The sequence below is a fragment of the Crotalus tigris genome, unplaced genomic scaffold (assembly GCF_016545835.1).
Source record: "Crotalus tigris isolate CLP2741 ecotype Arizona unplaced genomic scaffold, ASM1654583v1 scf7180000017536.10889498, whole genome shotgun sequence".
NCBI lineage: Eukaryota > Metazoa > Chordata > Lepidosauria > Squamata > Viperidae > Crotalus > Crotalus tigris.
The window spans coordinates 6,890,496-6,917,698 of NW_024096460.1; the positions used below are offsets into that span (position 1 = coordinate 6,890,496).

At 36.5% G+C, this 27,203-nt stretch overlaps 1 protein-coding gene across 7 annotated transcripts in view; it reads right to left on the reverse strand.

Annotated features, from left to right (window-relative positions):
• Positions 1-27,203, reverse strand: part of ADAM12 (ADAM metallopeptidase domain 12) — a 281,938-nt gene that overhangs the window by 117,798 nt on the left and 136,937 nt on the right. For all 7 annotated transcript variants that reach the window (XR_005556825.1, XM_039344430.1, XM_039344344.1 and 4 more), the window contains exons 4-5: positions 18,278-18,356; positions 13,358-13,434 (exon numbers count right to left, since the gene is read on the reverse strand). Coding sequence is in view for 6 of the 7 variants with exons in the window: in XM_039344430.1 (XP_039200364.1) it covers positions 13,358-13,434; positions 18,278-18,356 (156 nt within the window). In the remaining variant the exon portion in view is untranslated. The remainder of the gene's footprint in view (positions 1-13,357; positions 13,435-18,277; positions 18,357-27,203) is intronic.

The window sequence follows — 27,203 nt, forward strand, 5'->3', positions numbered from 1 at the left end:
CATTGCACAGCAAAATATCTGTTGGTAAATTTAATTATTATTTTTATAAGGCTTCAATAAGGCTTCTATATTTTTAAAAAGCACTGCAAAGAAGAAACAACCTAAGTGGTTCAGTATCCTACAAAACAAGCCAGAATATTAAAAACTTAGTAGAAATTTCCATTTGGGATAGCGTGGAAAAAAAAGTTGAGCCAAAGAAAAAATCTATTTTGAAGAATAACGTAGATTCTAAAATAGTTTGATAATCATTGAGTTTCTCACAGCACTGTAGAGTTAACACCATGCCAAATTCTGTCTCAATAGTATTTTCTGGATGAGGAGAACCATAGAGCACTATTTACAAGTAAAGTATGATGCTTTCAGGCCCTATGCTGAGCCTGTAACAGACCCCCATATCCTTTACTAGGAACCTTGAATATAAAAGCATAGAAGATGGAAAGGCATAGTTACATTGAGAAACAGCTACTCCAGGCAGAGCAGTTTAGGAGTAACCTGCTAAGGGAATTATGGTAAGTCTGATCAGAACAACTATGCTGGGTAGAATCAGAAACTTCAAGTTTAGGAAACAATCCAGGAGCAGCAAGCTGCTGGGAAAACATTACTTTCCAGATGTTTATAGATCAATTGCTTGATGAGCTGTTTTAGATTTTTTCCAGTTACCAATGCCTGCCTGATTTGCTGGTAGTTTCCTTTTTCTCAACTTTTGAAGATAGGGTCATTTCCATCTTTGCTACTACTACTTCATTAATTTACAACGAGTACATAATAACCACACATACAAAAAAAACCCAGGCTACATAAGGAGATTAGCAATAGCACTCTTAAACTCTATAATAATTTCTATTTATTCTTTATTTTTTCTATTTATCCATAACTATTTCTCCAGGTCAAAGACTATTGGTTTAATTGTTTGCCTGGCTTTGTCTGTTCTGAATACTACTAAGAATTTTAATGTTGTAAGCCCAGAGTCACTTCAAAACAGCATGGGAAGCCAATAAATTTAATAAATAAAAATAAATAAAATAAAGTAATAGACTTAAATAGAATTCAGTACAGAAAAAAAAAGACAGATATGCAGATGGATATATAGACAGACTGACATGGACATTCAGTGTCCTTAATTAGCATAAAACTCAAATCTAGAGCCTTCTAATAGCAGTTGCAATCAAACAAAACTTGCTTCCTTCCTGAATGAGTAAGGAGTTGCATTATAAGCTCTGCACACCAAGCATGGTAGAAAGGGCAGCGTATGGTTTCAACTGCAGAAGTAGAAAATATGAAGAAATGTTCTGCACAAGGGATGTTATTGTATTTCCTCTCTGTTGGACATTGAGCCTCCCTAAAGCAAGTGCTCTTCTATGCGAGGTGGAAGTAATTCTATAGAGATAATTGAGGAGTATGAGAGAATTATGGAACAGTCATTGAGACAATAATATGGGTTTTCGTTTATTTATATAAATATTTGCTTATATGGCCAACCATATCCCAACAGTGTATCTGAGCTTAATACAATAAATAAATAAATAAAATCCAACAATTAAAACAATAATCCATGGTGTCCCAAATAAATGACAACCATAAAGTCATATCATCAACAACAATAATAGGGCCAGCCTGTTTCATTTGAACACCTGGGAAACAGGACTTCAGAACCTTACTAAAGGCCAATAAGGTCAGGATTTAGATCTCCAGAGGATGCTTTTCCACAAAGCAAGCACTGCCACACAGCCAGCACAGCTCCTAGATCCAACAAGATCAGGTTGTTTAACAGAGGGAACTCAGAATATGCCTCTGTGCAAGATCTGATGGTTAGAGTAGAAACAATGGGAGAAAGATGATCCCACAGATCTGTCATTCTATTTATCCAGGTCAAAGACTGTCTGTTTAATTATTTGCCTGGTTTTGTCTGTTCTGAATACTACTAAGAATGGGACAGAAAAGTCACAGAAGAACAAATCGTTGGCAATGATCTTCTGTGTGGAAGTAAACTTATCTTCCAAAATAAGCTGGGCCAGCGTTTCACCTAAAGATTCTGTCTTTGTCAAAATCTCAGTTAAGCGATCTCCTTTTGAGTTGCTATAGAGGGCAACACAGTTTCTTCCAAAGAAGCACATTTGCACTGGAGTGGGAAGCTTGCAGTAAAGTTTTGATGATTGATTAGATGTCAAAACGTGAACCATCAGAGTATGCACTAAACTGGACACTGAACAACAATAGGCGCAGCATTTTAGCACTGAAAACTTTAATGGATGCTGGGAACAATATGTTCTTTTTTGCAGCTGGCTAATCTGATGACTGCACTGGTAGCTTTCTGGAATTGGGCTGTGACCTCTTGTTCTTGCTGTATCCAGGAAGTGGATGACTAGAAATAGATGCCTAAATTTACTTTTGTAAATTTAGTCCTTTACTTACTTAATGGAATGGCTATTGATTTTCCACCTGTGTTGGTAGCATCACTTGGTGAAAAGCCACAACTTTGGTTTTGCATATTCAGTCCACTAGAGTTGGATAACCACTAAATTTAAATAAGTAAATTAATCATAATCATAATTTTCAACTTTCAGCAGAAAGTTGCAGCAGAATCCAATTTATCTGGGGAAGAGAATAGCTATATCATCAGCACGAGAGTATATGGAAATTAATCTCTAGTTGAGTGAACAGTGTGCAAAATTCACATATGGAAAGAGCCTGAATACATAGTGCAGGGGTCCCCAACCCCTGGTTTGTGGACCAGTACTGGGCTGCGGCATGCCAGCAACTGGTCTGCACAAACAAAAAAAGCCCCATCCGTGGGATGCAGGCAGCACACAAAACCACGCACTCTCCAGGTCCACAGAAAAACCTTTCTCCACAGAACCAGTCCCTGGTGCCCAAAAGGTTGGGGACCTCTGACATAGGGGGTCAGGATGCACACTTGCTTAGCCCTGTTTTGTCAAGCCTTTTATCAAGCCTTTTTGGACCCTGTTTATTTGTTAGGATGCTAAGATCAAGTAATTCAAGTAATTGGTAAGTATCACTATCAGAATAAATAATTAATTAATGATCAATTCTGCCAATGGGGATATGAACGTGTAGTCAATGCTTCCTGGAAGTTCTTCCCAGTTTTCAGGAGTATATGATAGATTTGCTGAATAGAAGAGAAATAAGTAAAAGATAAGAGATAAGATAACCTTATATACTATCCTATCCTGTCCTGTCCTGTTCACCCCATCTATAGGAAAGAATAACTCATATCTGTTGGTAGATATTACCAATTAAACAATTAAACTATTTATTATACTGCCAATATGAGCATCACTCAGTGACTCTGTAACCGAGGTAGGGTAGGACTGAAAAAATAATTTCCAACATAGTTAGGGTTAGCGCTCAACTAGCCTTTAATAATAAAGAATAAGTGGCAGGAAATCTTCTTTCAAAAGAGAAGCTCTTTCTGACTCAATCATTCTGTCATTTTATTGAATCCAAAAATAGGTTAATTTGAGCCATTGCTGCTGCTGTTATTCTGGTATATATTTAAGCAGACTCATATCTGAAAGTCTGATCATCCTTGACATTATTCCTACATGCTTTATAAGGTTTTGTTTCAGTGTGCAAAGGCAAAACAATTAAGGCAACTGCTTAATAGCCTTGGTTAGAAAATACCATCATGGCTGTATTCTCATTTTAAATGCCTCTCCTGTTATAATGAATTCATTTTATTTTCATAAATATAGAGTAGACACATTAGCATCCTGAAATCTATTTAGCATCCAAAGAAAAGGATGTGCATATTCATCATGTCATCAAGAGACACTAGTTATGCACACTAAATCTTTCATACTGCAAATCCTATTTATCCAGCAGGGCTTTTATGTCCGCTATCCAGGAATTTCAACTGGAGTTAAAATGTGAGTGATAGCACTAATAAGATTAAAAGTCTTGCAGTTAGGAATCATGGTACTATAATCTTGGTATCAACAAAAGATTTATGTACAGTTTTTTTTCCATGTATGGACAATATATAAAAAAATGTAGAACAAAGAAAAGAGAGGAGCTTAGCTTCAATAACATTTAACTGGATTTTTCAAATAACACTGCAGATAAAATGGTTATAGAATAAATGCTCTCCTGCTCTTTCAAGCTTACTGTAGTACATATTGCTGTCTGAAGGCTTTAAAACAGAACATGGACATTTTTCAAGTATCATCAAATAATTATGCATGGTGGAGGGAACCAAAATATTTTGATAATGATACTATCCACTTAATCGTTTCTGATTCCCAGCAATTCTATGGACCAGCTCTCTCCACATTTCATGATCTTTTACAGCTTCTTTTGTTTATTTTAATGCTCTGGATGATGTAAAATATATTATAACATACCACACCGAACCATATCTTATCAAATATATCATTATGCCAAAAAATACATCATTCCAGCATTCTTGTCCAAAGTCTTGAGGTACTGCATTTTTTAAATATAATTTTCAAAGATCAGGAGAGAACAGTGAAATCTTGTGAGGGGTGCTGTGATTTTGAACTAAGAACTAAGAAAGATATTGTATCTGTGGATGCAACATTGCCAGACTCTGCATTAATATACAGTATTATATGAATTATCCTACTAAAAGAAATTCTCAGTATATATCTCGCAGGGTGAGAGCTGTGAACCATAAACACAAGGCTTTCGCTGTGTTCTTGCATAACAGATACAGTGCCTTTGCTGACCTTATTGGGGACACTAAGGAGACAGGTCAAGGTAGTTGGGATGATGATACCTCAAATAAGCAGGGGATCGTGGTCCGAGATGAAGAACTTGTTTTGGACAAGGGAAAGTGTGAATCACGTATTATACACCAGTCATGCAAGAAGAGCAAGGCATCCAAAAAGAGATGATGATTCAATTATAAGAGATGTACATTTAGGAAAGAATACAGAGGTTTTGAAAGAGGTCAGGTGTCTTCCAGGTGCTACTGCCGGCAGGGACAAGAAGCGTATTTTTAATATAGTCAAGAATGCCAGCAAGGAGAGTGAAGTGGATGCTATTGTGCATCTTGGCACTAACGATCTGTCCCCAAAAGATATATTCTCTGTGCTTAGGGCAGGAACTTAGCAGGATAGGCTGTAGGCTTACTTTTTCAGAGGTTTTATCAGTGTATAAGGAGCAAAATGGAAAAGGCCGCATATAGTAGAAATCAATATGTGGCTAAAGGAGTGTTGTAAAGGTGAAGGCTTTGGTTATATTAGTCACATGTCTCCAATGAAAAAGTGTAGAAAAGAGATGGTTTGCATCCATCAAAGAAAGGGACTGAGTGTTCTGTCTCAGCCTACATATGTCCTTGTTACTTCACAAAGACAACCCCTCTTTTAACAGTAAACAGTAAACCCTTTTTAGTTGAGTTACAGACCTGATAATTGTCCCAGAAAACCAAAGCAACAGAACACTTTTCCAATGGAGGCCTTGTCCAAAAGCAAAAACGGAGCATGAGTCAAACAGGAAATAACTCAAAGACAAAATAAACAGACCATGATCTCTTGACTCTGAAGTTCTTTGCAAATGGTTGCCTCCAGCAACCAGCCCTGCCCACACATTCCCTTTTTGTTACGCAGCCCCCAAGGGGTGGCTTCTCACTGCTTTCTCCTCTTCCCCTGGAGTTGCCCCATTGCCTCCCTCTATCTACCTGCCTCAGTTTATGAGCGTCTTTGACATCTTCCAGCTGTGCTTCCTCCAAGTCCGACTCAGCTTTCCAGCACAGCTGTCTCTCAGCTCGATCACAAGTGGAAGGACCAGCCTCCTCATCAGTCTGTAAGTCCTGCAGCTCATCAGAGCCTCCCTCCGACTCTGATGGCTCCCCAGGCCCCTCTTCCTCCTCTGATTCCCCAGACTCAACTACCAGGATCACAGGCTGGCATAGAATCACAACACTGAGTTCCTTGGCAATAAACTGAACAACAGGGACAGTGTGTTAATTGACACAGAACATTCCTGTCCCCGGCAATCTAAAAATTATTGGGTTATCAGTTCATGTAACATAGATGTGTGTGAGGACAAGAATATCAACCTTGCTGTCAAGCAAAATGAAGCTTTTAATAGCGAGTGCTACACAAAGCAGGTGGTAAGAAAATAGGGGAACTCAGGCACCACACAGGTTATGTAGACAGTAAATACAGGATTAGTCATAAAGGACTCAAATGTCTATACACCAACGCACAGAGCATGAGCAACAAACAGGGTGAATTAGAAATTCAGGTATAATACAGTTCTGTTAAAGGAAAAAATGTTTTTTTTTTTTGTTGTACAGTGAAAAAAGAATAAATAAAAATAAAAAATTTCAGGTAAATGAGGGCAGATATGATATTGTTGCCATTACGGAAACTTGCTGGGATGAAATCCACAAATGGAACACACAGCTAGAGGGATTTAAATTATTTAAAAGAAAGAACAGAGGAGGTGGAGTTGCTCTCTATATAAGAAATAACTACATCTATACAGAAATAGAGCGCAACAATGATGAAAACTGTCTTGAACGCATTTGGGTCAATATAAAAGGGGGGGGGGAAATGACATTGCCATAGATGTATACTATAGGCCACCCAACCAGACAGAGGTAATAGATGAACTTTTTGCTAGCCAGTTAACTAAGGTATGTAGGAAGCACATCACAATAGTAATGGGGGACTTTAATTATCCTGACATCAGCTGGGAGACAAACTCTGTACCAAGTGGAAGATCAAACAGATTCCTGACAAACCTAGCAGACAACTTTGTTTCCCAAAAAGTAGAGAACGGAACTAGGGGATAAGCCATATTGGACTTAATTCTCATTAACAAAGTTGAAATGATAGAAGGTGTTGAAACCACAGGAATCTTGGGGGGGAGTGACCATGCAATATTGGAATTCAACATTATGCAAGCACAAGCAATAGAACACAATCAAACTAGAGTCTTGGACTTTAAGAGAGCTAATTTCAACAAACTTAGAGAGAGCTTGGAAAGGATTCCATGGATGAGAATCCTCAAGGGGAAAACAACTCAAGAAGCTTGGAAAATATTGAAAGTGAGATTACAAAAGCCAAGTCTAGCACAATACCAATGAAGAAAAAAAAATAACAGCTCTCAAAATAAATCAGCATGGCTGCATAAAGAACTCTCTGATAAATTGAAAGACAAAAGGGCAAGTATAAAAAGTGGAAAGAGGGGCACATAACTAAGGCAGAACATCAACAACTAGCCAGAGCCCGCAAAGATGAAGTGAGGAAAGCTAAGGCTTAAAATGAACTAATGCTTGCAACAAAAGTCAAAAATAACAACAAAAAAAGCTTCTTTCAACATGTAAAAAACAAGAAAAAAGTTAAGGATTGGTCCATTAGTGAGAGAAAGTGGCAAAAAGGTGACAAGCAACAGGGAGAAAGCAGAACTACTCAACTCATTTTTTGCATCCGTATTTACACAAAAGGAAAAAAAAACAGTACCGTAAAAAACAGATTAGAAACACAAGTTAAGATAGGCAAGAAAATGGTAAGTGAGCACCTGTCCACTCTAGATGAGTTCAGATCACCAGAGTTCAGATCACCAGGACCAGATGGACTACACCCCAAGGTTCTAAAGGAACTGGCAGATGTGATCTCAGAATCACTTAACTATATCTTTCAAAGATCCTGGAGCTCTGGGGAACTACCAGAGGACTAGAAAAGAGCTGAAGTAGTTCCCATCTTCAAAAAAGGAAAAAAAAATGGATACAGGAAACTACAAACCTATCAGCCTGACTTCAATACCTGGGAAGATCTTGGAAAAGATAATCAAGCAATGAATCAGCGAACACTTAGAGACAAACAAAGTCATTACCAAAAGCCAACATGGGTTTGTCAAAAACAGATCATGCCAGACAAATCTTATTGCATTCTTTGACCAGGTGACAAATTAGTGGACCAGAGGAATGCTGTGGATATAATTTACTTGGACCTCAGTAAGGCAATTGATAAACTAGACCACAACCTACTACTTGATAAGATAGAAAAATGTGGGTTAAACAGCATCACCACCAGATGGATTTGTAGCTGGCTGACCGGCCGTACTCAGCGTGTGGTCCTCAATGGAACTGCATCTACATGGAGAGAAGTGTGTAGTGGGGTGCCCCAGGGCTCTGTTCTGGACCCAGTGCTCTTCAATATCTTCATCAATGATTTGGATGAGGGGATAGAAGGGGAACTCATCAAATTTGCAGATGACACCAAGCTGGCAGGAATAGCCAACACTCCAGAAGATAGGCTTAAGATACAGAAGGATCTTGACAAACTTGGGCACTATCTAACAAAATGAAATTCAATGGTGAAAAAAGTAAGGTTCTACATTTAGGCAAAACCCCCCCAAATGCACTGGTACAGTATAGATGGTACCTTGCTCAATAGTAGCAACTGTGAGAGGGATCTTGAAGTCCTAGTGGTCAATCACTTAAATATGAGCCAGCAATGTACTGCAGCTGCCAAAAAAGCCAACACAGTTCTAGGCTGCATTAACAGAGGGATAGAATCAAGATCACGTGAAGTATTAATACCACTTTACAATGCCTTGGTAAGGCCACATTTGGAATACTGTATTTAGTTTTGGTCACCACGATATAAAAAAGATGTTGAGATTCTAGAAAGAGTACAGAGAAGAGCAACAAAGATGATTAGGGGACTGGAGGCTAAAACATATAAGGAACGGTTGCTGGAATTGGGTATGTCTAGTCTAATGAAGAGAAGGATGAGGGGTGTCATGATAGCAGTGTTTCAATATCTCAGGGCTGTCACAAAGAAGAGGGAGTCAAGCTATTCTCCAAAGCAGCTAAAGGGCAGGACAAGAAGCAATGGTTGGAAACTAACCAACGAGAGACTGGACAGCCATTTGTCTGAAATGATATACAATTTCCTGCCTGAGGGGGAGGTTGGACTAGATGACCTCAAAGGTCCCTTCCAACTTTTTAATTATTATTATCATTATCATCATCATCATCATCATTATTATTATTATATCATCATCATGGGGTGATGTACGTGTTCACATTAAATGAATAACTGCAATTGTGAATTTGAACTTGAACATACTTTCCTTAATTTAATAAGCTTTCAAAAGGTAGTGTGTTGTGATTTAAAATTGTTTTTACAACCTAAGAATAGGAAACTACACAAAATGAAATGGTAATTGAGAATCTTTCTCAACATGAAGTCCTCCTGCTATGCTGGATTTCAACTTCCAGTTGAGGAAGGCTTATGTGCACAAGATCAAGGAAAAAGAAAAATTAGAAAAAAAATCTGCAGTCTGGAAAAATTAAAAGTGTCCACAATAAGGTGAAATAACTCCCAAATGACAGTGTTTGTATGATGACATCATACAAATGCCACCATTATGTACTTCCATCTCGCTGTCTGAAATATGTATGTAAATTTGTGCAATATCATCGTTATTCACCTTTTGTGATTTGTCTTTCCCCCTTTGCCCACCACAAAGACACCCATGAACTCCTTAATTTAGAAAATGTCAATGAAATGTCATATAGGCTCAGGCAAGCTGTAATCAAATAAAAGGGATCTTTAGGTTACCAGCTGAGACATACAATTTATTTCTTTGTTTCACACAGCGACAGAGGACAAGTAACCTGCTGTAGATTTATATAGCCAATTACTTTACTAACCTTTACTTCCTCAACAAGACAACTCAACCATATAGTGATTATCCCCTCATTTTTAAATATGTAACATTCCTATTATGCAAGACTTTCTAATTAGTTAATGGAAATGAATTTAAGGCCATCAGAATACATATTAATTAAGCTGCCATTTATATGGATGTTAGAATTACAATGGCATTAAAAAAACATTTCCTCCTCAATCTTGCTCTTACATGTTTGTTTCTTCACTATGTGTTTCTACAGAAATCCTTCACAGCATCTAGCATAACAACATAAGAACTGTGCTGAATGAAGCCAAGGACCCATTCAGTTCAGCATATAGTATCCTCACAGTGGCCCACAAATTCTGCCTAGCATTATATTCTTCCTGCTTTGTGTTTCAACAGCTAGTGTAAGGAGTGTTATTTCTTCATGACTCGATGTAATTTATAGGTATCATGATTAGTGCCCTTAGTTGGCTTTATTTATCACACTCATATTTCCAAAATAGATATTGAATATTTGAAGTCAGACAGGATTCTCTCTAATTGATATTTAAAACCATATTGTATTTGAATGTAAAAACATAATCCTCAAGTACTACAAAGGTAACCCATTCAGATGACACTAAAGACTAATTTTCTTTTTGTAAAGATCTGCATCCTTATTTTTAATGGCACAAACACTTTTATAATTAATTTATAATTAACTTTGTGGCCCACAGCAACATTTCTTATTTTTCTGCATTATCACTAGAGTCTTTGAAGCCTCTGTAAATATCTCTTCCTTTTGTTCTTTGTTTATAGCAAGATGTATTTTCTCCCCCATATTACTGAAATGTGTTTGAGAAGTTCAAGTTTGCTAATATTAAACTACATGTCAACATCAAAAGAAATTCCAATTATAATGACACATAGTGTTATGAGTACTACTGAATGTAAGAAAACAAAATAAAAATTCCTTCTTAGCCTAAATTATAGTAAGAAAGACCATGCAATAAGTTGTTAAGTACTAGAAAATGAATTGCATTCCGTGCTAGTTTTTATTAACTAGCTCTGATTCTAATACTATAAGACTAAAGATTATGATCAAATGGTGCTACCAAGCTGTGAATTAGGTTTATTAAGTTAAAACAACAGATGATTCTGTTTGACATATCTCACATAGATATCTCAGCTGTCCTGATTTGGATTCAAATAGACACGATAGAGAGCAGAATAGGTACAGCATACCAATCACCAAATGTTGCTTTTTGGGATGAAGACTAAAACAAACTGAAAGAGAAATCTAGAAATATCTGCTTCAGAAAATGTTAGATCTATTGAGCTAGCTCCTTAATTGGTTATGTATCACTGGCAATATTACAATGACACTAAAAACATTCATCCTGAAGCAAATGAACAATTATGTTTAATTCCAACCTTGCTTTTTTAAAGATATCCACAATGCAAACTTACAGTAAATTACAGCATGATAAATTCAGAATGACTTAGTGAGCAGAATCCAGTGTTCCCATTTGCTGGTTATATAAAGTAATAGATTTATGAACTGGGTCCAGAATATAAAAAACATGTAAAGATTTCCCAACAGATTTGTGACTTTTTGCTGCATTATTAAATCTACTTAATTTTATTCAGTTTTTCAAAGAAACAAGTTTCCCTAGATTAGTAAACATTTTAGATACTATGGTATTGAACAGTTACGTCTATGTGTTGACATTTGAATTTGTCAGGAAATAGGCTGATTACTTTAAGCAGGGCTTTTCAACCTTTTCACACATTGTACCACTTTTAGGATATGGCCATATCCGAGTACCACCAGTCGCCTAGCAAGGTGTCAAAAACTTGATGACCAAAAAAAAACAAAAAAGGAAAAAAGTGATAAAATACAGGTAGTCCTCAACTTACAACAGTTTGCTAAGTGACTGTTCAAAGTTACAATGGCACTGAAAAAAGTGCCCCCCCCAAGGCACAGCTGAGCAAGACACCTACCTGCCCACTGGAGGCGCTCTTTCTCCTGTCCGTGGTTTTCACTGTTGTGAGCATTTCTGTTGAGGATTGGCAGATGGGGTGGGGTGGGGGTGTTTGGTTTTTATTCCCCCCGTCTGCTGGGTGGTTGCAGCAGGTTTTGGTCACTTCACATGACCCGGGGACACTGTGACTGTCATAAATATGAATCAGTTGCCAAGCATCTGAACGTAAATCACAAGGCCCTGGAGATGCTGCAACAATCCAGCTGATCAGCGCTTCTTCTGGACTTAGCGGAAGCGCCAGGATCAGTGCTGCTTTCCAGCTGATTGATGCTTCTTCAGGGCTCAGCAGAAGCACCAGGATCAGTGCAGAGCTCCATCTGGAGCCTGGCACTGATCCTGGTGCTTCCACTGAACCCTGACAGCCCCGAAGAAATGCCGATCAGCTGGAAAGCGGCACTGATCCTGGCACTTCCACTGAGCCCTGACAGCTCTGCAGCTCCAGCCATCTCTTGCTCAGGCTTGTGCAGTGCTGCCACCAGTTCAGGTCATTCCCCTCCCCCGCTACCACTTTTCTAGGATGGTCGCATACCACCTGCCAGGTGCCAATGTACCACAGGTGGTACCCATATCACTGGTTGAAAAGCCCTGCTTTAAGCAATACAAAGTTCATTCCTAGCTTCTCTTTTGGGGATAAACTCAAATAATATTTTTTTTAGACTAGTGTCAGTGCTCAGATTGTTTGTTCCCAGCATCTGCTAAATCAGGGGTCTTCAAACTTGGTCCTTTTATGACTTGTGGACTTCAACTTCCAGAATTCCTCAGCCCAGGCACACTGGCTAAGGAATTCTGGAAGTTGAAGTCCACAAGTCATAAAAGGGCCAAGTTTGAAGACCCCTGTGCTAAATGGTAGCAACCAAACAATAGCATCCATAGAAAAACATGATAGCGTCAATATAACAACACACACACAATGATATCATGTCAATGACATAATGGTGTTTTTGCATCACAACATTTGACATATGAATATTGTTGCTTTGGTGCCCCATTCAGCTCATGTTTATATTTCAACATTCTTAATATTCATAATTTATATTGGTATTGTAGTTGATGCTCATGTATAATTCAATACCAGCATACTTGAACTTCTCTCAAAAGCTTTTGAATAATGCAGAGAAAAAAGAGAATTCCTGTTAACAGAGAATTAAAAAAAAGGAAATATTTATAGTTTCAAAGAGATTAGAGGGGTATAGAGAAATGCAACTAATGGACAAAACAGATGAAAGAACCAAGAGTAGGACAGAATTTCTGAAAGAATAAAAGCAGGGCTTTTTTTTTTTGTCATAGAACACCCAGAATGGAGTTCCGGCACCTTTTTTGGATGGAACCTTGTAGAGTAGGCAAGGCGGGTTGTATGAGGTATGTGAGTTCCGGCATCTCTCTCTTTTTTTTTTTACAAAAAAAGCTCTGGATAAAAGTATACTACAAAAGTTTATGATGATCAAGTAAACTCTGTGGTTATTCCAAAGTCACAGAAGGGTACCAGGAGGGAAGAGAACAAGACATTCCGAGATACTAGTGCTATAGAAATATTCTAGTCTTTAAAGGTGGGCATCCATCTAAGTACTGGTAATACCTTCATCCCAATTTCACTAAAGAGCTTCTATGTCCTACAAGATCTAGACTAAGGCTTTAAAATTGACTGGCAGCACTTGTGATTATATCTTACGTCCATAATCTCAAATACTTTGTCTTACCTGAGTCCAGAGCATGTACTCAAACTTACTGCAGATTCAGAATATTCTTGTACATGGCCATGATAGAAGCAGTGATTCTAATGAGACAGAGAAAAAAGGATCAATTCCAATATTCCATGTATACTCTTATTACAGATGTATGATATGTTTTGTTCTATTATTATTATTGTTGTTGTTGTTGTTGTTGTTATTATTATTATTATTATGAAGATCTGTCCTGAATTCCAATGACTGAGGAAATAATCACGCTGAAAGCATCTTTCTACCTAGTTCGAAACAAGGCATGAAATTTTTCAGGATTTAATGCCAGATTTATATAAACTCAAGGCAATATCTATGCTCTACCTCATTCAACAAAAGACAATGATCAAACAAGTATTTAAAGCAATTATCCCGGACACGCCTGCTCTTTTTTATTATATTATTATTGGAAAACCATGATGGGAACAGTTTGTAAAATTAAACACCAGAGCAAATTACATTGTCATTCACCTTTAGGTGCTCACTGTAGATATAAATTTTAAATTATGCAGATCTATAAGACATAATTAAGCATACTACTGTACAATGTAATAGAACCATTTCCTATTTTACAGCTTCACAAAGAAATTGATCATGAGAAATTAGAAGGGAGAGGAAAAAGGAAGAATATTTTATCATACTATTCTGACTTGGAAGCAGCTTGTTATTAAGAAGAGGAATGAAAAGGAATTCTATTTTCAGAAGGCCACTCCTGTTTCACTTTGCAGGTTATGGTATTTCTTTTTAAGAAATCCAGATGCTTACCAAAAGAACCATCACAGAAGATACATAGTCAATATTTAAGTTGAAAATTTGCCTGGAATTCAAGGTTAATGCTATTGCTAATGAAATGTAATACCTTCTCCCTGGTTATGGATCTGGTTATAAAATAATGTTTGTGTCACAAGCCGCATTTCTAGCTCCTTTGAATGCCATCTTAAAAAAAGAAACTCTCCCCCCACCCCCTTTGTGAAAGGTTATCTTATTAATGCAAAGAAAGCTATCCCTCATATTTCAGCATATAACAGTCATATCACCAATCTCTATTTCTTGGTTCATTCACATCTAAGCTGCATTAATTAACCTTTCAGTATCAGGGCATGGTTTTCAATTACATAGTCTCAGACAGTAGCCTTCTAAAGACCACCTTGATTTGGTTAGAGAAAGTAATCATGAAAAGATCACAGTCGAGTTTTAATAGTTCAGGAGTATAAATTTTTGGCAAATTTGATCACCATGTAAAAGAAAATATTAGCTTAGCCCAACAACTTCATTTTAGATGAAGCCATGTAAAAAATGATATGTGTTATAGACTATATGCAGGGCATATCTACATGAATAAAATGAAGTTGGTTGCTTTGAATGTTTACTGAGTTGCCTTTCTAATCTGTTCTCGTATCATCTTAATAAAAAAATAATGTAATGGGGAGAAAGTCACATAAAAGAAATTGTGTGTATCTATGTTTATGTGTTTATAGTAACAGCAGAAATATCATGTGTAATAAAGCAATATGGAACAACAAATAAGAATAATGTTCAACAAAACATTAAAAGCATGGAGTGGGAGGCAAGGAAGGAAAAAGAAAGCCCCACTCTTTCAACATGATTTTTGGGAAGGCTGGATAAAGAGGTAAAATTCAATAAGCCTCTAAAAGACAGAATAGCACAGGGTTTCTCAAAATGGCTGGCTGGGAAATTCTGGGAATTGAAGTCTTCCCATCTTAAAGTCATAAAGGTTGGGAAACCCTTGGATAGCAGATGCTGCCCAATTATCAGAAAACAGAGCATTCCAGACTTTACACGCCACTTTAGAGATATTTAATATCCCCCAAAAGCTTTCGGGAACTGTCATTACACACAACAAAATATTATTATTATTATTATTATTATTATTATTATTATTAATTATTATCGTTGTTGTTGTTGTTGCTGCTGCTAATGATGGGATGGACCTTGGAGATCATCTAGTCCAACCCCCTGCTCAGTCAGGAAACCCTATACCATTTCAGACAAATGGCTGTCCAATCTTTTCTTAAAAACTTCCAGTGTTGGATCATTCACAGCTTCAGGAGGCAGGTTGTTCCACTGATTAATTGTTCTAACTGTCAGAACATTTCTCCTTAGTTCTAGGTTGCTTCTCTCTTTGGTTAGTTTCTACCCATTGTTTCTTGTCTTGCCTTCAGGTGCTTTGGAGAATAGCTTAATTCCCTCTTCTTTATGGCAACTGCTGAGATATTGGAACACACTTATCATGTCCCCCCTTGTCCTTCTCTTCATTAAATTTGACATATGCAGTTCCAGCAACTGTTCCTTGTATGTTTTAGCCTCCAGTCTCCTAATCATCTTTGTTGCTCTTCTCTGTACTTTTTCTAGAGTCTCAACATCTTGTTTACATCATGGTGACCAAAACTGGATGCAATATTCCACGTGTGGCCTTACCAAGGCATTGTAAAGTGGTATTAATACTTCACATGATCTTGATTCTATCCCTCTGTTAATGCAGCGTAGCACTGTGCTGGCTTTTTTGGTAGCTGCAGCACACTGCTGGCTCATATTTAAGTGATTGTCCCCTAGGACTCTGAGATCCCTCTTATATTTACTATTATTGAGGAAGGTACCTCCTATACTATACCTGTGCATTTGGTTTTTCTTGCCTAAATGTAGAATCTTACTTTTTTCACCACTGAATTTCATTTTGTTAAATAGTGCCCAGTGTTCAAGTCTGTCAAGATCCTTCTGTATCTTAAGCCTATCTTTTGTAGTATTGGCTATTCCTGCCAGCTTGGTGTCGTCTGCAAATTTGATGAGTTCTCCATCTATCCCCTCATCCAAATCATTGATGAAGCACTGGGCCCAGAACAGAGCCCTGGGGCATTCCACTGTACACTCTCCTCCTGGTGGCATTACAGGCCTAATATGGTTATAGTGATCTGATAGATACTCTTAGCTCAAGTTTAGAATTGTATGTGATCTTGAACTGGGTTCAGTAACCAATTGTAGAACTGTATGTGATCTTGAAATGGGCTCAGTTACTAACTGGCAGCTAGTGTAAAAGTGTAGAATGGCCAAGGCCAGGTACTCCATTCAGCCACTGCATTAGCTTCCAAACCAAGGACATTAGTAGCTTCACATAGAGTGTATAGTATAATCTAAACATGCCATTATTGTGCTTAAGCTGGAATACTGCAATCCTAAAAATGGCACTGTTTGTTTCCAGCGGAAGTTGGCAATATGTATTCCCAGGCAAAGAGGATACTTGAGCCTCATGTGACAACGTTGACTGTAGAAACACTCTGAAACTCTTTCTGTGAGAATGTTTTCCCATTTTAGAACAGATAAACTGCTAATTCCCCAATCCAGAAATCCCCTACTCACAAAATCTCCTCGACAGGATTCAGTCTTTGCTTATTAGCCCTCATCTATTCCCAACCTTATATCAGGATATGTTTCAAAACATTTATGTTCCATCATGCCCACCATGGTAACCAGTGGTTAAAGTAACGTTGAACTAATGTATATTGCAGAGCACATCCCATATCAATGTCTTTAGTTTTTCTTTCCAATCCAAGTGTGGCCTTTCTTAAGTGAAGAGGTAGCTAGTAAGTCCTCTCTGCAAGCAGATGTTATTGAGAGAAGATCCCATAGATATTCAGAAACTGAATCAGGAAGGAAATTAAAGGTGACAGATATCACTTTAAATTTCACTCAGAAGCTGAGTGTTAATTCATGGAAGAAAGTCTTTTAATCCCATTAACTATATATTATGGCTCTGAATACCAACTGCTGGGGAATGCAGCTCAAAATTTATTTTGAATTATGTCTGGGGCAGCTTCCTTTTGCCAGCTGCATGTTCATTCTGAGAAAAAAAAAGGTGTTGGAAAAATGAAGTTTGTATTTCCCCCCTCACAATACTGAGAAACAATAGTTCAGGGGTCTTCAAACCTGACCCTTTCATGACTTGTGGACTTCAACTCCCAGAATTCCTCAGCCAGGCATTTTGTCAAGTTACATTCATAGAATGTTGTTTATTGTTTGGAGCAAACTGCAGGGAAATCTCTGAAAGAACCTTTAGTGAAACCATTGATTATAATATTCAGTTCCAAAATTGTTATATCGACAGTCCCAATATAAGACAAAAGTCGTTCTGTAACTTCATGTATTCTACATGGTTATTATGAAAAGCACCGAGTTCAACAGCTCTCTCAAATATATAATTTTAATGTTGTAATGTCAGTTCAGCTTGAATTAATCAAAAGACAAATACTGTATAATAATTAAGTTTATCCCCTGTACAGTTTTAATTAAGAAACTTATTTACAGCTAGAAAAAATAACATGTCATTACAGTCTTATATTTTTATTGAAAAGATGTGAATGCTTTGTGAAGATATTTCTTAAGATTTTAATAAATATCAGGCAAAGCTTGAATCCTTTTATCAACTCTTCTTCCATAGCCTCATCTATAATATATTTTCAGGGTCTAATCCTATGAAAATGAAAAAGAAAAAAAACGGGCTTTCTAGCTTCTGTACTGAAGAAATCCAGGAAGTCTTTATAATCTTTTTTTTTTTTTAGAGCCTCCATATCTCAAAATCTGGCTCTCATGCTGCATATTTGCAACAGTAGATGCTTTCAACTTGTATGAAACCTCTAACAGGCACATTTTCAAAGAGCAACAAGTGCACAAATCTTATAGCAATTTAAAGCCCTATATCAAGGTTCCATTGGAGCATTTCCTTCCACAGATGTGCATGTTGAACAAAAGGGTGAATAAACTACAGCAGTCAAGATCTAAAACCAAATATAGGCTACCCACTTTATTTTCATGGTTCCCATTCTTTCCCTTTATTTATGAAATATGATACATTGACTTCCAACCATAGGAATTCACAAAGCTTACCGTGTAATTACGTGTGACAATAGTGCTAGTACCATCTTCCAAATAATGCATTTCTGTGATGTTGCCAGCAAAGAGACCACTGGGGGGGAAATTAAAAGGAAATCTTAGACAACATTTCTGCACCAAATAATTTTGATTTAATTTACTCTTTTCAAAAATAAATGGAAATAAGAGGAAGTTCAAATACAGAACACAATAGATATAACATTTGGACAATGTCTGTAAACAAAGAAAAGGACATTTCCACAGTCAGTCTTTCTTCCTGAATATTAACAAGTGTTCAAGCAAAAATAAAACAATACTTTTGATACAATAATTTATGCTAATTCCAAATGCAGATCTTTTTTTAAAGCAATATATTTCCTTTATACTTTATCTTCCCATAATCAGATACTTCAAAACAATTGCTTTGAACTGTTACAGAAAAAAAGTTGATTACACAGCATGTAAAATTAGTTCAAATATAAATTATCTGGAATTGTCTCAAAGGACTTACAAGAGACATTTTACACTCTGTCTTTTTTTTCCCCTTCTGTTCAATTATATGCAATTCCTAATTGGGCAACTCTGTAAAATTTTATTGGCAAAGCTTTACAAAGTGGTTTGCCATTGTTTCCTTCCTAGAACTGAGAGAAAGCGAGTGGCCTAAGATCCTCCTGCTGGCTTTGTACCTAAGGCGGGACTAGAACTAACAGTCTCCTGGTTTCTTGTATGATGCTTTAACCACTACACCAAACTGGCTCTCTTAATAATCTGTACTTCATATTTTAAAACATTCTACTGGAAGATGATGTATGGATTTTATAGCACATATATAGTTCTTTCTTAAAGAATCACTAAAGTAAGATTTGGTTATAATATTGGGGAGCCTGAAGCCTTAGTGAATTTATAACATTTGTACCATTCAAGAATCATGCTGTGAAGTGAAAATGTTATTGTTCCACTCATCTCTTTCTAATGTGTTTTGTTCATTCTTAATAGCTTTTATGATGCTAATAGTGAAGTCTAGAATGCCCTGTGAATTTCTTTGTCAAATGAATGAAGCTCCTTCCCAAACCTAATCTTACATGGAATGTTGAGATGAAAAGTTCTGCCAACATGTCACCTTTCAAGTACTCTTTATAGCCTGTTCTCTGATTTATCATATAGTTCTGGAGAAAGAAAAGAATAGGGAATGACTCAAGAGGGAATAGTCCTAGATACTTATGTCCAATGATCAGATACATTTTTTTTATTAATCTGGCTTTTTATGCATAAAAAAGAGTCTTGATCTTTGGTCTTAGTTTTTGAGATTTAGATCTAAATGTATTGCAAACAGAATGTTCTGGAAGAGATTAGATTAGAAAGATTCACTATGGCTGTATAATAGCTTACTATGTCATGGTTTCTTTGAATAAAATATCCATTTATCCAACCAGATCATTCAACTCATGCTAATGTTTCCCTCAAGAGACACCAAGAAAAAGTTTTAGTATTTAGTCCTTGGGAAACATATCCCAATAGCAAGCACCTGGATAATTTGGCTTATGAATAGTCACCGGTATGAGCAAACCAGGAAAATGACTCTCAGAGCTGTTGGTGCAATCCTGATAATGTCATGGATTTTTCATTTTTAGCATGTATTTAATGCTAAAGTAATCCCTATTTATTTCAAACTTCTTTCTCTCCTCCTCTCCATTTTTTATGGCAGGATCTCTGGAATTGGCTAAAATCATTTCTAGCATTGTTTTCTTTGTTTTGGACTTTTGGCAACCTTTAACCAAGTTGCTGACAACACTTGCAAGCCAGAGGTTTTGCTGGTTCTACCATGATTATTCCAGAAAGCAACCGGCAGCTTAAGTTTTTAAAATTTATTTTGTATGAAGTAATTACTTCCACTTTAGAACTGTCTATTAATTCTCCCAAGAAAAATAATTAGAATATCTCTTATTTTCTAATTCCCTAAAGAACTTATGTGAACACTTGGATTTGGGTAATATTTATTTCTGTGTGGGGTTTTTGTGGGGGGGGGGGAGGAATGTAGTAGCAAAGGTACTGGCATAGAAAGCAGGAGAATCTGAGTTCTAGACCTCCCCTAGGCTTGAAAACTGACAGGGGAAATTATTTTTCTGGGGGAAATAGGAAGCTGGAATATTAGATATGTCAGCCACCTTAAGTTTACTAAACATATAGACACGATAAAAATCTAACAACAACAACAACAACAACAACAACTCTTGCATGAATGGCTAGCAGTAGATTCAAGAGAACAACTACCCCAAAGTATAATTCTGAATTCAAATCACTCTTAAGCAAAACATGGGACATAAATAAAAAAAAAATACTGATTAACCTGTCATTGCAAAAATAGGAAAAAAGACTCAACTAGGATTCCTTCATTGCATCCTCATGAAGCCAATCAAAATAATATTTTAACAGTGAAAAAGTTATTACATCTAAATTATGTGAGAAATATTTTGAAACACTCAGAAGTTTGATGTGACAAGTTGGTTAAGTATTTATGCAGTAAAATGAATTATATATCCTTCAATCTAGATATTAATATTCTACAGTTTCAATGGAGTGCCCAGTGATCTGGTTTTATTTTGATTATTTCTGCTATAAGACAGATAAAATACTTACAGAACTATGCTAAATCACTTGTATGCTCCCTTTGCTGGGTATTGTTTGGACAGCTCCAAGACTTTATTAGTGCCATATTAAAAGAGGAAAGGACAAGGCTTCTTTGAAGCAATAACTGTGACAGCATTCCATCTCACTGAAATAAAAACTGCATAAACTATTGCCCAATTCTCAAATATCTCATTTTTGCCAAGCAGTGGTATAGTTGCTCCTAGTGAAGATATTTAGAACTGATTAAATCAGGCTTAGACTAAGGAATTGAATGAGAAATCTTTTTGAGAATCCTTTTGGACCTCAGATTTGAAAGAGAAAGCCAAATGAAAACCCTGATTATTTATCTGTATCTTTTAGCAGATTTTGATATCAATGGTCATGGAATCTTAACTAATCTGCTTTCTGGATTGGGGCAATACAGCTTCACCCTGCAGATTCAATTTGCCTAAACCAGAGGTGTCAAACTGCCAGCCCACTGGCCAGATGTGCCACGAGGAAACCACGCCCACCCCATTGCTGGCAATGGGGAAAAAGCTCCGATACGTTGCGTGACGTCACATGACATTGCGAGTTTGACATGTCTGGCCTAAACGTTCCTTAGAAGTTCAGTTGCAAAAGGTAGTATAGAGAAACTTCTGTGGATCTCTCAATTTTTAAATTACTTTGATGTTGCATCCTCCCTCCATCCCTTATAATATCTATATAAATCTGCTAGAAAAAAGTCATACAAACATTTGGAATTAAGGAATTAAGTATCAAGCATACAGTGAGGATTTCTAATTCTCTTTTAACTTTTATCAGAATCAAATGAAGCTATATAAATGCTGAAGCTCTGAATTCAGTAATGAAATTGAACTGGGCCAATAATTGAAGCTGGAATCTATTAAGACAAATGGTTCCAATATTCCCCCTATGAAAACAGTATTCAACTTTTGTAGAAAGGAAGCATAATCTGGAGCAACTTTTTGATCTAACACTACCACCAGAGAACAAACTGACCATAGTAGCCTAGAATACTCAGTGCTTTTTTTGTAAAAAAAAAAAAAAAAAGGTGCCGGAACTCACACACATTATACAACCTGCCTTGCCTACCCTACAAGGTTCCATCCCAAAAAGGTGCCGGAACTCCGTTCTGGATGTTCTATGAGAAAAAAAGCCCTGAGAATACTCAATATTTTTTAAAAAATATTCAGCCCTTTCTAGACTGTGAGAACTTGGCTATGATTATCTATATTCTGGAAATTTTACACGGGAGTCCTGGGATGTGACATGATGGGATTCCTCATAAAAATTAGGAATTTAGAATTTAGAAGTTCAAATTATTCAAAATACAAGGATTGTCATTAGGTTATTACCTAATGTATGCTGTATACACCTCTGGGTCTCAGGTCACTTACCTAGTTCATAGGTAAGTGACCTGAGACCCAGAGATATATACAGCTCACAAACTCCTCCCCCCACGTTCCTAGAGGAACCTTTATTCAAAACTGCCAAAATAACTAAGCAAAAGCCCTAACTGATTTTATGAAACAATTGTAAAATCATAGGAATGGGTGCAACTGGTGAAAATACAAAGTTGTGAAAAGGTCTTCCTTTAAAAAAATGTTATTTCTTTTTAATTAATATAAAAGAAAAAAATAAACAAAAAGCCAAACATAAAAGTAATGATATTTTTTTATTATTTTTATGAAAAGGCCTTCTTGGCCCCAATGCCACGTGCTCATTGACCAACAGTCATAAGTCATACATCCAGGAGGACCCTCAGATGGTGCACAGGATCTTTTTGGGGTAGTGCAACCCCATCCAGCATCAGAGATGGTTAAGTCCTAGAAGAAGAGAGCCCCTAAACTTCAAGTCACTCAGTCTTGGCAAGGTTCAGCTGAAGCCTGTTGTTTCCCATCCATTCATTAATAGTCTAAGAGCTAACTATTACATATATAGTCAAAGTTCAATGTAGATTAAAACTGAATTCATAAAACTGAATGTCAGCAACAGTAAAATAAACTTGCTATATTACAAAAGTAAAATTTCTACTTTATGCTATATATCACTATGTACCAGCAACAGTCAAATTATTTGAAGCCAAGCCAATAAGTCAGCTAGATGACTTTGGACCAGTCACTCTCTCTCAGCCCAACTTACCTCACAGAGTTGTTGTTGTGGGGGGAAAAGGAGGAGGAGGAGGCCAGAATGTGTGTGACTGTACTCAACTACTGACTCACGCCGTTCCTCTCGGCCTTGCCCCATTAACTTGAGGGGTGGCTTTCAGTCCACATGGAAAATGGCTCATCCTTGGGCTTCTCTCCACTCTCCAAATGATCAGGCCAAAGCATGCATTAAACAGCAAGTAGCAAACACGGAGCACCAATGGGATCTAACTAGGTTCCCAAACTTTATTGTTAACAAATCCTGTAGCTATTCTGCTTCCCCTATGACATAACTAATCTCAAAGTACCTATTCACTGGAAGGCCTTTTCTTTGGTATGATGATGTGCCCTCCCTCAGCTGTCCTATCTGGAGAGACAAGGCCGCTATGACTCCGCACATAAAAACAGAGCACATGATTCTCCGGTGCCTGTATTACAGAGACAATTGTACTAGCCTCATTGCACATTACTGCATAAATACCCAGGGCCCAAAGGACAATTCTACACCTCCCTTCTGTGTTCAAATACTAACAATGTTGCCAGGTTCTGCACAGCAGCACTTAAAATCCTGTGCCATAAACTAGTTTTAATGAGCATCTAGTTTGTCATACTAGAGAGCTCTCAACTTTGATAGATTTAGTCTGCCATATGCTAACCTTTGTGCTCTGTTACATTCTTCTAACTCTCCTTTTAGATTTATTTTAGACTTTTATATATACACTTTCTGTTTTATATCCTATACCTTTTACTCTGATGTATGTTCTATGCTTTTTAATTGACTGTACCCTGCCGTCTTTATGCTGGTCTTTGGCCATAATAAAAACTTTACTGATACCTTAAATTGAGTTAGTAAAGTCCAGGTCATGTATTGTGTTAATGCTGGACACTATACTCTAAGAAATATTGAAATAAAGTAGAACAAGTTCAGAAAAAAAGTGAGGATGAACAAAGACTAGAAATGATCGTCTCCTGATCAGTGCCTAATGCTTAGCTGGACACTGCTAAAGCAACTCTGCATATGAGAAACTCCCAATAAATTAAACTTTTATTAATGAAAGCTGCTTCTGTGTATTGTAGAGGCTACTTTGCAAATAACCACACTGAATGCACTGGAGGACAGGGCTCAATCAGCAATATAAAGTATTAAGAGAAAATAAGCAACTGAAATATAAGAAAAAAATTAATAATTTTTCCTTCAAGACATGATATTATTTGTGGGGGAATATATTTCTCATTTGAAATGGTTGCACATCTATACATTCCTTCCTTTTTTACTACAGATCTCTCTTAACTAATAATTCAAAGCATCAGTCTTGTTTGATTTCTTTGGATCAACCTTGCTTTGTTTGATTTCTTACCTAAACTGCATACTTAACAAAATTCTTTTTAAAATAATTTGTGTAATTTTATTGGGCCTTCCCACAATGACACAATCACTACACATGCTTGACTTTCTGACTTGAACATCAAAATTAAATCTTAAAAATCCAGGCAGTATCACCATTAACCATGGCATTAGAAAAGCAGCATATCAAATGCAATAATTGGATGCTTGAATTCTTATTTATTTTTACGTTTTGAACTTATGAATGAGGTGTTTTTTTAAGAAACAGAGTTGCAAAAATAAAAACACTTTTTTGTTTTCCTTTTTCACCATAGGTACCTAAAGCAAGGATTCTATCATTGTTATTTTTTGGAGGGGTTGCCCCCTAATTATGATGTATTTTACGAACTTGGTCTATGGCTTTTGATATTGTTTTGACAACTAAATCAAAACTTGGGTACTATATAATGTATTTTCTTTCTTTCTTTCTTTCTTTCTTTCTTTCTTTCTTTCTTTCTTTCTTTCTTTCCCTTTTTATCAAAAGCAATCTCCCCATTTAAAAATGCCTAATGCTTTATAAAAAAAACTTGCCTTGTGGTATAAGCAGTGTTGCTATTGGGTGATTACAAATCATACGTGGGTTCTTTTTTAAAAGGATTTTGACAAGAAACAAGAAAAAAAGTTGTATGCATTTAGGGGTTGAAATATATACTCATACTTAACTATCAAAACCATATTCAGCACATACAAATAATCTGTCTCCTTTTCAAAGCAGACATAATTTACTGAGTTGATTTACATTTTTTTTTTACTTTCTCCCCCTTAAAGGAAATAAATACAGAAAAGCAAACCAATTTAGAAGGCAATCTTCTTAACGTAATTGAATCAATGTTATTGAGAAAAGACATGGATTTAAACAGCCCTAATCCATCACACTTCAGGATCCGCAATATGATTTGTCACTATGCTTGAGAAAGAATGCCCCTACTAGCACCTTAGCCATTGGTTTCAAACCCTTTTGATATGCAAAATGAGAGCACAGCTTTCTCAAATGTGTTTCAATCTTAATGAATCCATCAACTGATTTAAGTTGCCAAAACTGACAAAACCCCGTCAAACAAATCCAACCACCATCTTTTGCATAACTTCAAGTTTGCATTCTGGTCCAGTGTCAAAAAAGATAAAAAGTCAAATCTGTAATGCACACGTAGGAAGTTATTTGTAGTGAATTACACCATTCATACATCTATCTCAGTACTGTTGATGTATTTGCAAAACATGCTGATTGATGGCTAACCGATCCTTGTTTCATTGTATTAACCAAATTAACCTCACAATATATTGAAGAATAACGTTACCAAATAGAAAGGGTCTGTTGGTCTAAAATGTTGCTGGCTAGTTTGCTCAGCAGATATTATTACCTCGCAGACAATAATATCTACTTGTTTGATCTCTAGAAGCTAAGCAGACATGTACATCATTAATAGTTCAATGGGATACCCATTTGTTGTCAACTAATCTGGCAAAGGACCCATATAGTTGAGGAGCCATCTCACCCCATTTATCCATTACATAATAGAAGGAGAAAAAAGCAGCAAGTTTAAAACTTCCAGTTTTAAGACTTAAACATACTTAGGTATAAGAGACACCAAATTCAGAGGGACTATTTCAGAAAGAGCTTGTACATGTTTCTTTATAGCATTGCATAAAGGCTTCCGCTGACTCATTTCCTTGTTGCAAAGAGAAGAAAAAAACAGTTCAATATTGCAAGGAAATCTTCTCCTATTTCCTCTCTCCTTATATGGTTTAAGCTGGATGATAGGTCTGTGCCTAGCAAGGTAGCAGACTATGCTGCTTCCCTAGGCATAAGACAACTTAGCTCATGAACTTAATAAAAACTGTCTTTTTTGCTGTATTTAGAGTTCCAAATATTCTTTGTGAAGGACAAGGGGTGCGTGTGTATGCATGGATAACTTATATGAGAGTGATTATATATATGCATGCATGCACAGGTTTGTGTCAGATTGAATAGTGCATGATTATGTGTGTGCATGCAAGAATACGGTAGTTTGTATGTATATACACAGATAAGGATTTGGGTTTAGGATGTCTTATTTTTCAGGCAATATTTACCAACAAATTCATACTTATTAATTAGTTGGTACTTAATTTGACCAGCTTGGTATTTTTGAAGAGGAGAATAGTTCCCTACCATTACTTATTAATTTCAAAGTTAATTCGATTGACAGCTCCTGCTGAAACTTATATTACTTTTCTAATATATTGCCATCTACAATGAAAATGTTATATAAATCTTCTATATGAAATATAAAAGTATATCATTTTTGCAAATTTGGGGGCTATGAGACATACTAGTTGTTCCTTTTAAAATGCATTGACAGTTCTTCCTTTTGATTCCATCACAATGTGCAAAGGCTTCTCCAGTTCACTTATCTCAACTTTCACAATGGAGATTGCTATTTTTTATTTAACTGCTAGCTGGTTATTAAACAGGTTCACAGGAATAAACAGGTCCCTTATTAAACATGCTGCTACTTGCAGGAGTTGGATCACTAAGGAGAGTTACACATGCATTTTCCAGATCTTTCTCATTACAGTATAAAAAATTAAGAAAGTTTCTGGGTTTTCCCATGTCTGGTACCTACTTTGAAAACAGATACAGATAATTTCTGTGTACTTTTTAAATATGTCATATTCATTCCCCCTGTTTAATTAATATGATTTAAAATGCTGTAGGATATTTGTCCATTTAATATCTTTATTCTGTAACATTCCAGTGGATAACATTTAGCATTTAAATAGCATTTAATGGCATTAT